The sequence below is a fragment of the Ostrinia furnacalis genome, unplaced genomic scaffold, assembly GCF_004193835.3.
Source record: "Ostrinia furnacalis isolate ACB-3 unplaced genomic scaffold, ASM419383v2 OfSCF0398, whole genome shotgun sequence".
Classification (NCBI taxonomy): Eukaryota; Metazoa; Arthropoda; class Insecta; order Lepidoptera; family Crambidae; genus Ostrinia; species Ostrinia furnacalis.
In genome coordinates this window covers 449,543-462,125 of record NW_021130637.1, presented here as the reverse complement: position 1 = coordinate 462,125, position 12,583 = coordinate 449,543, and the positions used below count along the sequence as shown (strand labels likewise).

The 12,583-nt window shown below is 42.0% G+C and overlaps 1 protein-coding gene across 6 annotated transcripts in view; it reads right to left on the bottom strand.

Annotated features, from left to right (window-relative positions):
* Positions 1-2,408: 2,408 nt before the first annotated feature.
* ash1 (histone-lysine N-methyltransferase ash1) overlaps positions 2,409-12,583 on the bottom strand; it is a 63,245-nt gene continuing 53,070 nt past the window's right edge. For 4 of the 6 annotated variants that reach the window (XM_028319299.1, XM_028319278.1, XM_028319285.1 and 1 more), the window contains 7 exons: positions 12,240-12,400; positions 8,441-8,698; positions 7,509-7,678; positions 6,439-6,541; positions 3,774-3,941; positions 3,080-3,220; positions 2,491-2,708 (listed from right to left, as the gene is read on the bottom strand). In XM_028319299.1, coding sequence (XP_028175100.1) covers positions 2,529-2,708; positions 3,080-3,220; positions 3,774-3,941; positions 6,439-6,541; positions 7,509-7,678; positions 8,441-8,698; positions 12,240-12,400 — 1,181 coding nt within the window. In that variant the 3' untranslated portion in view covers positions 2,491-2,528. Of the gene's footprint in view, positions 2,709-3,079; positions 3,221-3,484; positions 3,729-3,773; positions 3,942-6,438; positions 6,542-7,508; positions 7,679-8,440; positions 8,699-12,239; positions 12,401-12,583 lie in introns of those variants that run through there. The other 2 variants (XM_028319291.1, XM_028319308.1) reach the window with 2 other exon arrangements.

The following is a 12,583-nucleotide window of genomic DNA, read 5'->3' as shown; positions in this document are numbered from 1 at the left end:
TTTTTTTTTCAGAATACGTAATATTTATATCCCGAAGGGAGTTCTACGAACAATGGATAAAATATCCCAAAAATGAAAAAAATAAGCGGAATGAATATTTCGATAAAATACGAAACTTACGAGGTAACGGAGGAGTTATGAAATATTGAAATGAACATTTCCCGAATTTGTTGTAACAATTGGCTGGAAAGTGGCTGGCATGGCATTCTATATTTTTATTCACTCATCCTTTTTATTTATTTTCAATTGCCATAAAGAATTCAGCTTTGTTTTTCTTCTTAGAAAAATGTCCATTTTAAGCTGACCTCCTATCAGGTAGTAATTCTTTATAACCGTGTATCAACGTATACTGGTTTATGTATTATAGCGTTAAATGTACCAAAACATGACATGTTTTTGCTATATATAGTCAAATCATCAATAGATACCGCCTTTAAAGCTAATTAATGTTGTCAAATAATATTGTCCATCTAGATCGGCCTTTCGTCACATAGTGCGGCACCCTAAATTTTCATGATTCGATCACATCTAGCTAGACCAGTTGAATGCAGACTTACTTCTCTAGCGACCTGCATTCAACTCGCGCGCCGTATACCTTCATGGCCAACTTCAACACCGCAAAACTGCATTTTGGTAACTTTACAGGAGAGAAGAAAAACGATTATATTTTCATAAAATGTCAAAATAGAAGTCAAGATCCTTGTTTATTTATTATGTGTATGATAATAATTAATTAATAAACCAAAATATGACTACTTTTATGACATTTTATGAAATATATCGTTTTTCTTCTCTCCTGTAAAGTTACGAAAATGCAGTTTCGCGGTGTTGAAGTATAAAGGACGAAAGTCGATCATGCCAAACTAGACGAGTTGAATACAGACTTTTTGGAACCGCATTCAACTCGCGAGCTTATACCTTCAATCTTCACAGCTCTGATGGAAATGCGGCTACAGATCGCGTATCTATAGTCTGGTCCGTGAGCACGTAGAATTTTGTCCAATGACCCCTAGCTACCCATCCTTATCGCTCGCGCGTATTTATGTTGCTGTCGCGACTGTGCGACTGGCACCCGCAGTGAGTGTGCGAGCGCGATAGCAACATAATTACGCGCGAGCGATAAGGATGGGTAGCTAAGGGTCATTGGACACAATGGGCTAGTGTCCTAAAAAAATTTTTTTAGTCCGTCATGTTTAATATCAAAAAATACTGGACACATATATTTTTATTTGTCAATCTAACAAATAATTACATAGTTATGGTGTGTTGAAGTTCCGCACGACGTCACAACGTGCGGCACTTTTATGCAAGCATTGACGTCACGGGCCTCTTCTTATGAATTTTGGCGCGCTTTATCTCTTTAAATTTTCATTAGTTTGAAAAAGTGAAAAATACGTGTAGTAGTATTTTTTGATATGCTGGATTTCTATAATCAATCCTAATCCAAATTGGACGGATTTGGACAGTCAACTGTCAAATTTTAATATGTTTTTGGCCAAAATATCTGCGGTTTTTGATGTTTTTACATTTTTATATTGTTTATAAGACTATTTATAGCCTGACCAGGAACATAAAAACCCTCGCCATGTTGCGGAAAATTAATGGTACTAATTTCTTTTAATGGCAACAGTAACTGAAAACTTGATTGACATGTCACCTTGCATGTCAGTCTATTGCTGTCAGAGTGTAAACAAACTTTATTTTAAATGCGCGCAATTGATTTTGTGAATTAAATTGCTAAAATCTTTATATAGTCGTGAAAGAAAAGTGGTTCACAATGTGTTAAAGTATTTGTCGAAGAGAAATACTAAGGGTTCGGACAATATTTTCATTGAATAATGTTTCCGACAAAGGTTGTCAAATTGACTGACATGTTTATCGTATAGTACAGTCAACTATGAAAATTAGCTGTGGTCAACTACCTATTTTAAAGTTTTTTGTCACTTTGTAAGTATTGAATTTTATGGAATTGGGAAAGAAGTACCGAGCTTGAAGCGTTCATGAGCAGACATTGTAGTTGAATATTCAAGTTCAGAATTTGATTATTGATGAATAATAATAAAATCCTACTTGCTCGATTGATGGTTTCATTTAATTTATTTAAACCAGTTGACCTATAATATAATACGTTTTTGTTAATTTATGAAAATATTAAATAAGCCTATAATCCTGAATCCTGATACATAAAGTTAGCCTATTAATTTAATACAGGTACGACTGTACCCAGTGTTGCACTATCAAATGCAATTGAAGCGCCTCTATGCCAGGGTTTTTATGTTCCCGGTCAGGCTATAAACAATATTAAAGTGTAAATGCATCGAATATTTTGGAAATATAATCTAAAACTGAATTCGAATTTGACAGTTCTAATCCGGATTTGGACAAGGATTGAATATAGGAAACGGGCGTAAGTCAACTGACGGACTAATTAAAGCTCTTGCTTTTTGACCAGGGAAAGGTCCCTATTCTACGTGGTCACGGAGCGGGCTTTAGCAGTGGTCGCAGGCGGGGCAGGCGTGGCCGTGCGGTCAGGAGGCGTGGCGGGGCCGCGGGCGCGGGCGCGGGCGGCGCGGCGCGGCGCGCAGCAGGTAGGACGCGTCGAGCGGCGCTCGCGAGCCGAGGCGCGCGAGCAGCGCGCGAGCGATGTTGTTCACTCGCTCCTTTTGACGCTCGCGGCGTTGCGCTGGAGTTAGAGACGCGCTCGCGGCCTGCGATAACGGTCAAGTTTGATTAATTAAGAAACACATTGAAATTATTTCTCATTAAAATTATGCTATTACTGAGAAGAATGAGAACTATTTCGCTGATGTAACGTACAGTGAAACATACAAATAATTTTGTTTCTTTTCTCTCACATCATGGTAACATAAAACACCATCAAGAAAAAAGCTGAAAACTATCGTATACTATAAACTAGTGTAGACGATTCCTTTATCATTTAACGGCTGTTCAATCAATCACCTGGAGTCAAGGAAGTGCATCCGCCAACTCAAGCAGAAGAGTATTTTTTAATTGACTTTTATCACTAGCAATAGAATTTCATAACGTCATGAATGCATCATCATCAAGTAATCATTACCTTAGAGCTCTCGGACGTTGAAGCTGCTGGCAAAGACTTTTTCTTCACGTCCTTCGTTGTGGTATTCTTAGATTTATCAAAGGGAACTATAGCAGCACTTTTCCCTCTTGGTTTCAGATATTCCGGTGACACTTCGTGAGGCTGAAACAAACCATTAATATTAGTTTATATTCATTTATTTCTACGCGCGACACGCGCGTGAACAGTCCTGAAGTCTCAACGTTGTAACATAAGCGGGTAGTCATCTGGTACTCACAGCGTAGGTGCGCGTGATGCGCAGCCGCTGCGGGAAGGCGTCGAAGGCGTAGCGCTTGGTGCAGATGGGGTACTTGGGCCGCGACACGCGCGTGAACAGCCCTGGAGTCTCATTGTAACATAAGCGGGTAGTCATCTGGTACTCACAGCGTAGGTGCGCGTGATGCGCAGCCGCTGCGGGAAGGCGTCGAAGGCGTAGCGCTTGGTGCAGATGGGGTACTTGGGCCGCGACACGCGCGTGAACAGCCCTGGAGTCTCATTGTAACACAAGCGGGTAGTCATCTGGTACTCACAGCGTAGGTGCGCGTGATGCGCAGCCGCTGCGGGAAGGCGTCGAAGGCGTAGCGCTTGGTGCAGATGGGGTACTTGGGCCGCGACACGCGCGTGAACAGCCCTGGAGTCTCATTGTAACACAAGCGGGTAGTCATCTGGTACTCACAGCGTAGGTGCGCGTGATGCGCAGCCGCTGCGGGAAGGCGTCGAAGGCGTAGCGCTTGGTGCAGATGGGGTACTTGGGCCGCGACACGCGCGTGAACAGCCGCGCCGTGCGGTCCACGCGCAGCTCGCAAATGTACACGTGCTGCTCCGCCGCGCCCACCGGCCGGCCCTGGAACGACCATTTTAATGAGGGCTATCGTTTTTATACTTAACAGTTGGCACCCCTGGCGATTGACAGGACCTTGCTACAGTGGCGCCATCGATAAATAAGATACCGCCCTTCATTGTAAAGATTTTCTTTTTTTTTATATTAGGAATACCATGGACGACGATTTCATGGGATATTAAATAGAGAAAAAGATAAACTTAGTTATCACGATTTCATAAACATCGAGTAAGGCGCACAACGTTGATTTATCGGCCGATAGTTTAGTCGGGCAGTTGATCAGTATGGGCATGTATGGGAGTGCGCACACTACGCCGATTCTTCATACAAATTAAAATCGGGCTCAATAATAGTTGGCACCCCTGGCGATTGACAGGACCTTACTCTACAGTGGCGCCATCTTGATGAGTGCAAATGCGATAGTCCTCCTACCACTTAGCGCTCACAAGTTGGTGCCACTGTCTTCGCTACTAGCAAGTGACAGGACCTTACTCTACAAGTCTATAGTAACGCTAACTGGTGAGCGCTAAAACGATAGCCTTCATTCACCGGTAATACTACTAAAGCCCGGTCTGTGAACACGTAGAATTTTGTCCAATGACCCCAAGCTACCCATCCTTATCGCTCGCGCGTAATTATGTTGCTGTCGCGCTCGCACACTCACTGCGGGCGCCCGTCGCACAGTCGCGACAGCAAATATAATTACGCGCGAGCGATTAGGATGCGTAGCTTGGGGTCATTGGACAAAATTCTACGTGCTCAGCGACCAGACTATAGTATTATAGTTGTTGATGAAATTCACGAAGGCGAGCTTTACATGTTTTTGATAGACATTACATGACATTACACTATCGTTATGTGCACGTACACGTACACACACAAGATAAGCTCACTCGCCTTCGTGAGTTTCTAGAACTATACCCGACTTTGTCAGAAGCAGGGTTATGCCTCTAAGTATAGTAAGCACCCTGGAAAAGGCCTGAATACTATTGAATAAAAACTGACTAAGCAATTCGTTTCATCCCTAGTAGCCTACAACCTTCTCGAATTCGACCCCGATTCAGGTTATTTATACATTTGACAGTTACATAATGCTCGACACGTGCGCACACGACGGTCGGAAGTTTCACTGCCAGATAAAGACTTGGCTGCACTTGAGTGGCGCGACACAAAGCGTTAAAATATCAATTGTACATTTTGTATGCTGCATCTCATTGACGTACAACACCGCGTCCGATCTTAAGGCTGTGTTTCCACCAGAGATTGCGAGGATGCGTAACGAGGGATGTGTTTGTAAAGAACCAATAGAATCGCTTCATTTACGTACCACTTTTTCCGACCGAGACGAGGTGAATGAATCGATTTTATTGGTTCTTTACAAACACATCACTTACCCATCCTCGCACATTTTTGGTGGAAACGCAGCCTTATATGCACGTGCGTGGCGTTGACGTGACCAGTGCAAGTCACACGTTGAACACGCATGTTTGGCATGGCAAGGATACAAGCTCGCGTCACGTGAGAAGTGTCCACAGTCCACACATACATGTGACACAGGCAAAGGTCGATCAGCACGTGACTAAGGCAAATGCAATTATTTATTTGATAAGATTCATTTGCTGTATATCAATTTATTTAACTATTCAAACTATCCTTCAGTCTGTCATGATAACCAACTTTTATAAATAACTAGCTTTCCGCCCGCGGCTTCGCCCGCGTGGAATTTTGTCTGTCACAGAAAAACAATATCGCGCGCGTATTTACTCACCGTTTAGACCTGGACTACGACAAACATTTTAAAACAAAAATCAGCTCAATCGGCCCAGTCGTTCTCGAGTTATAATCAGACTAACGAACATCAATTCATTTTTATTTATATAGATAGATAGATGATAGCTAGCGGCCGCCCGCGACTTCGTACGCGTGGATCCCGTTTTACCCCCTTCATCTATCTTCAGCGGTTAACTCCCGTTCCCGTAGGAATTTTGCAATATTCTGTTGTAACTAAGCTTTAAGTTTACTAAGGTATCTGCATGCCAAATTTCAAGCTTCTATCTTACGCAGTTTAGATTTTTTCATACATATGTTTTTTCCCGCTAACTCCCGTTCCCGTGGGAATTTTACGATATCCTGTTGTACCTAAGCTTTAAATTTACTAAGGTACCTGCACACCATTCAATTTCAAGCATCTAACTTAAGCGGTTTAGATTTTTCATACAAAAGGATTTTTCCGCTAATTCCCGTTCCCGTGGGAATTTCAGGAATTCCTTTCTTAGTGCACCTCTACGGTACCTAAACTACGTCCCTTCCAAATTTCAAGTGCCTACGTTTAGCCGTTTAGGCTGTGCGTTGATCTGTCAGTCAGTCAGTCAGTCAGTCAGTTTCTCCTTTTATATATTTAGATAAACATTGGAACATGGACTGCAGGTAAATAATAAGCGAAAATGATTAAAAGTGATAAACAATAAAACCTTGAAGGGATATTTCTAGCAAATCTTACCTTGCAGTAAGTATTGAGATCCATAACCCAGCACTGGGACATAACGAGCTCAATAGGCACTGCTTCATACAACGGCACTCGCATCACTTCATTGTGGAAGAATCTGAAAAGAATAACGATTACATAAATTATTGCAAAATATATTTTGGGTTTGTTAAGGTTTCTTAGTATTATTTCAACTATAGAAATATATTATTTATCTTACGAAGTGTTAGTCACTATTAATCGTTCTAACGCGAAGTTTCCGTCATAAATATGTTCCTTAAATTGAATTGAAGTCACGATCATTCGCTTGTCGGGCGACTGTTTAGCTACAGAGTAGTTTCTGGCCACGAGTGGGGGGGATTTTAGCCCAGAAAACTGTCAACGTGTCAAAATTAGACTGTCTCCAGAGCTAAGGCACAGGGACCAAACTTAAGATAAGTATGTAGAGGTAATTTCCTGAGGGCGGGGCAGTAGCTGGCCTCTGTCCCTTCGCTTTTTCCGATTCCCCACAGAATTGGCAGCAGATTCTTCATACAAATTAGATTCGGGCCCGACAATGGGCCGACGAAAAGTCTGTAGTCTGCGGCTAGGCTCACTGGGTAACTCAGGCCAGTAGCTAAGCACCAGTGTGGAAAAAAATCACGATTTTTTTTATTTTAATCATAAAAATCAGTGTTTTTGTGAAAAAGTTTTTTTTTTGCAATCATCGCCTTAGTTTTTCATGTGGAAAACATGTTTATAGTACTGAGAACAAGCCAAAAAAGTAAAACAATGTAAGAAGATATATCATATTTTTACTGAAACAAGAAAAAACTTTCGTCAAAAACAGCTCGTCCTAAGTGGTGTCCGTTTCCATTACAAAAACACGAATATCTTATTACAAGTATCAATTTTCATTATTTTGCAAAAAAAAAATCAATAGAAAAATTTAATTTTTCTAATTTTTCATACAAAACGGCTATTTCATACTTGAATACCTAATATTAACATTGTTTTCGAACATTACAGTTGATTTGCACTCCCAACGTTCAAAATCATGCAATAAAAATCGTGATTTAAATCATACAACCCTGCTAAGCACTCACTTGCGCGTGGGCTCGTGGAAGGTCTCGTGCGGGCGCAGATAGTGGTGGCCGTACACGTAGCGCTCGCGCGTGTGCTTGTGCTTCCACAGACGCTCCACGCGGAAGATGTCCAGCTCCGACACTGCTGTCTCGCCGATCGTTTGGTAAGTGTGTTTTCGGACCTCGCCGTCCTAGGAACAAATGACGCATGGTTAATTTAAATCAGAACAATGTAAGCTGGCTGTTGTTAGGACTCCTACTGAGCAGGCTTGTACTGTGGCGAAATAACGGCTCAAATCAATACATTTACAAAATAAACGTACAGTGGGCCACAGTTCCACTTTCATCAAATGGCGATTCTTTGCGATAGAACGAGACGACATGACCTGAAATGGGGAGCTAGAAGCGTGGTTCATAGTACATAGCTCCTACAATGAATTATCGTGCTAATCACACTAACTAGAAGGGGAATTAGTCCCCCGTGGGATTTAAGTCAGCTATCACCATCATCATCATCATTTCAGCCACGGGAGGGAGGCACTGTTAGGCCTCCTCTAATGATTTTCATATATCCCGTTTGGCAGCAGCCTGTATACAGCAGCTTCCTTTATAAGGTCGTCGGTCTACCTTGTGAGTGGATATCCCACGCAGCAACGTTACAAACTAGCAATAGTATAGTCTGGTCCGTGAGCACGTAGAATTTTGTCCAATGACCCCTAGCTACCCATCCTTATCGCTCGCGCGTAATTATCTATCTATCGCGCTTGCACACTCACTGCGGGTGCCAGTCGCACAGTCGCGACAGCAATATAATTACGCGCGAGCGACAAGGGTGGGTAGCTAGGGGTCATTGGACAAAATTCTACGTGCTCACGGACCGGGCTTTAGTGGTAAACAAATATTGGCATTACTATGTCAGATAAAAAAAATAACTCTATCCTAGCCTATCTCACCTTGCTCTGAGTAGCCTCTTCAGTCTTCCCTTTAGCGATGTTCTTGACCTTCTTCCTCTCAACCCTCTTAGTTTTCGGCGAGTCCGTCTTATCCCCGTTCGCCTGGCTAACGTCGGGGTGCTTCTCATCAATAGGGATGTCTCGCAGCACGTACACGGTGTCCCCTTGCCGGACTTGGAGGTCGCCCCGCATTAGTGATAGGTAGAACTGGTGGCCGTCTTCTGTGTAGTCGTCTAGCGGGATCTCGCGGTCGACGTTCTGTAAGTTGAAATGTAATTTAGGATAATGTGTAAATAGAGAAGTATTGGTGCATGATGAAAGAAGTTACAATATACACTTTTATATGACATAGATATATTTGGTTTGTTTCATAAATACATACATGTTTTTGTAAAACCTTAAATACAACAGTACAGCGTCATTCGATGCCAGATTGGTACTGGCATAATTATGATGACAGTAATATGGTTATATAGTTCCAAAATACTGGACTGTCCTGTCGATGACATTGACAGTGGGGCGCCACCGTCAATACCGGATCGCTGGTTCAGATTTTTGCCATGTTGGAAACCATATAGTTGAACGATGGTAGCGCCCCCCTGTCATTGAGTTTGGTGGGACAGTTCAGCGTGGGTCATCTATATCATAAATTATTGTTCTTTGGTAAATATTTTCTTTTTTTTAATCATCGTACGCATGTTGAAATACTAAGGGCCTACGCTAAATCTCATGCGGGGCACACACACACGCGTGTCTATATGCAAAAATAGAATGAGTAGCGCCGTGTCACGACGAGATGCGTGCCACACGCGCGGCTGGGGGCGTGCATTTATTAACAGGCGTACGCACGCGTGCGTAGCAGGCACCTGCTCCGTGCATCCAGGAGGATGGACAACTTAGGAAAGTTTTAGCGTAGGCACTAATCCCATATTGAATGAGGTATAATTGGACGTAGTTATGCAACCCACAAGGTGGTCAAAATTGAGTTTTCGAGCCCAAGCTAGGTATTTTGGGTCACCCTATCTATAGTCTATCCAATATAGCTTGATTAGAATGACGGCTGTCAAACGAATGTGACTAGTGATGGGTATGTTTCATACGGTTCACATAGATGTATCGATAAGTTTTCGAAAAAATGATATAAAAAAATGCACCCAATTTTTCTTCATATCTTTATTAATAAAAATGACAATTATGATTTAAATTTAAAGACAGTAAAATTTAAAAATCATGTCAAGGGTGTACAACCTAAGTCGTAGTCATTATCATCAGTGTTCTTCAGTGGTTTTTTCCTCTCGCTAGAGGGCGGTGGGCATCTCTTCTAGAGCAACGGTGCTATGAATACCCAAAAAATTACCGGTGATTGATTTCCGATGTTTGATTGTTTAAGAATGAAATGTTTTTTGGTTTTTAATAGTGAACATTTAGAAAAACGTATAACTTGACTTAAATATGTTAAAAAATTAGCTAGAAAAATTTTTTGTTAAATATGTTAAAAAAATAGTTTTAATTTAATATGACATTTGTCGATATGTCCCAACACTAACATTTTTGTAACTCGAGATAACCTTGTAGAGACGTCGTTAATACTCTAGCTTGATTTTTATAATTTCGAATTACTACTTATTGGTGTAATTTAACGCTGCATTTACACGAAATTATCATTTTTATTGGAAGCACTGTCGTCGAAAATATTGTTTGTAGGTCAGACGTGAATTATTTCTTGTCCGCTAATATTTAGCTCTCATTGAACGCTACTACAAAGTTATGTCGTTACTTTTGATGACATCTGTCATTCTAATCAAGCTATATTGGATAGACTATAGTGCTGAAGACACCGACTCTCTTACGACAATAATTAATGAAATAATTAAGCGGTCCCAATGATAAAACGATCCAAAATATCTAAATAAAATCTTAAAATGTGACATTCCATTTGGAATTTATGTTTAATTTTGAAAAAAAATGTACTTGGAACGTTTTTGCAAATTAAGGTAAAAACTAATTTCATACAAAAAGCCTTTTTGCAAAAACGTTCCAAGTACATTTTTTTCAAAATTTGTATGAGAAATATTAGTCAATTTTAATGACAAGTATGTAATAAAATAACGTTTATTTATTTAGTTGAAGTGATACATACTACTCAGTTCTACTCGCTACCAAAAAAAAGCGTACCACAAATTTACAAAAACGCGATTTTCTCAGTTCGACTTGCGTGTGGGTTGGAACGTTGTAGCATAACTAAACTCTGATTTTTAATTCGACGGAATTTTGACATTTCAGAAGTGTTGTCAACATTGAAACATTCCCATTATGAATGGAGAGCATTTTCACAAATTAAAAAATAATCCTCTTTTGAATTTAAGGTTTCACTTGAAAAACTAAGGCTTAAAAATGTACTGATCATTTCAAAATGGTTATTTGAATTTTTATTATGATATTTTTGAAGTTACAAAAAAAGTTGGGAAATTATTTTTCTATTACTGGACTCCCTGGCCAATAATCCATGGGTTACAAACCTTTTTTTATGAAAATCCTTTTGTTAATAAAATCTTAGCTTTATAAAATAACCAATTTAACAAGATGCCAATTTTATAATCCAAGTTGATTATGACGACGATAATGATTTATTGATGATCAGAACATAATTTTCGTTTATGATAATAATTTTTACTGTGTTAAAACACGTTTTTTTCTATTTAATCTCTGAAATGTACATAATAATTAGTGTACATTGAATTGACAAAACAAACAATAGTTCATTCTTGTAAGTTGTACTTGATGAAATTTCATTTCATATTATTTATTAATAATTCAAAGCAAAAAAGGCTTATTACATCTGAATTGTCAAAAAATGACAGCTGTCAGAATTCCGTCGAATTAAAAATCGGACTATACGTCCAATTGTAGTGGTAAGTTGTACTGACCGCGGCGGTCTGCGGCGAGCAGTGGTGGCAGTAGTGCGGCGCGCGCGTGTCGGCGACGCGCATGCAGCGCGCGTGCTGCCACACGCCGCAGCGCGCGCCGCCGCACTGCACCATCAGCCCCTCCTCCACGTGCAGCCCGCAGATGATGATGATGATGATGATGATGATGATGAGGTGGAGTGGTAAGTAGTACTGACCACGGAAGTCTGCGGCGAGCAGTGGTGGCAGTAGGGCGGCGCGCGCGTGCGTTGCCAGTAACCGCACGATGATCGCTGTCTAAACCAGGCCTTAGTTAGTAGGCCAGCGGTTCCCAAACTTACTTTGTCTACTGCCAACTTTGAAAATAAATTCTTTTTAGCGCCCCCATTTGTAGTCGAGTGTCGAGTGCTCAGTCGGTGTCTAAGTGTCCTCCTAGTAAATGACGCCTCCCATGCCTCTACACAACGTCCCGATTTTTTTTTTCTGGGTCTCTTACCGCCCCCCTTTAAGCCTGCAGCGCCCACAAGGGGGCTTTATCGCCCACTTTGGGAAAGACTGTAGGCACTAATCCTACCGAATGAGTAGTACTGACCGCGGCGGTGTGCGGCGAGCAGTGGTGGCAGCAGTGCGGCGCGCGCGTGGGTTGCCAGTAGCCGCGCGATTATCGCTGTCTAAACCAGGCCTTGGTGTAGGCATTTATACCGTATCGAATGAAGTGTATAATCTGGTCCGGGAGCACGTAGAATTTTGTCAACACTCACTGCGGGCGCCCGTCGCACAGTCGCGACAGCAATATAATTACGCGCGAGCGATAAGGATGGGTAGCTTGGGGTCATTGGACAAAATTCTACGTGCTCCCGGACCAGACTATAGTATTAAAGCTGTGTACTGACCGCGGCGGTGTGCGGCGAGCAGTGGTGGCAGTAGTGCGGCGCGCGCGTGTCGGCGACGCGCATGCAGCGCGCGTGCTGCCACACGCCGCAGCGCGCGCCGCCGCACTGCACCATCAGCCCCTCCTCCACGTGCAGGCCGCAGATGCACATTATCACCTCCTCTGTGGACGTACACAACGTATTATAAACTACGCTTGAACAGGACGATAGTCTTCCCCTAATCAGGCCTGGCTCACTCCGCGCGGTACATCCGATAATTACCTACAGCGAAGCGCCCCGCCGGCGGGTATTATATCAGTCGAGTGTCACGCGCGCGCCCGTCAGGACGCTGGCATGCGTTGTAG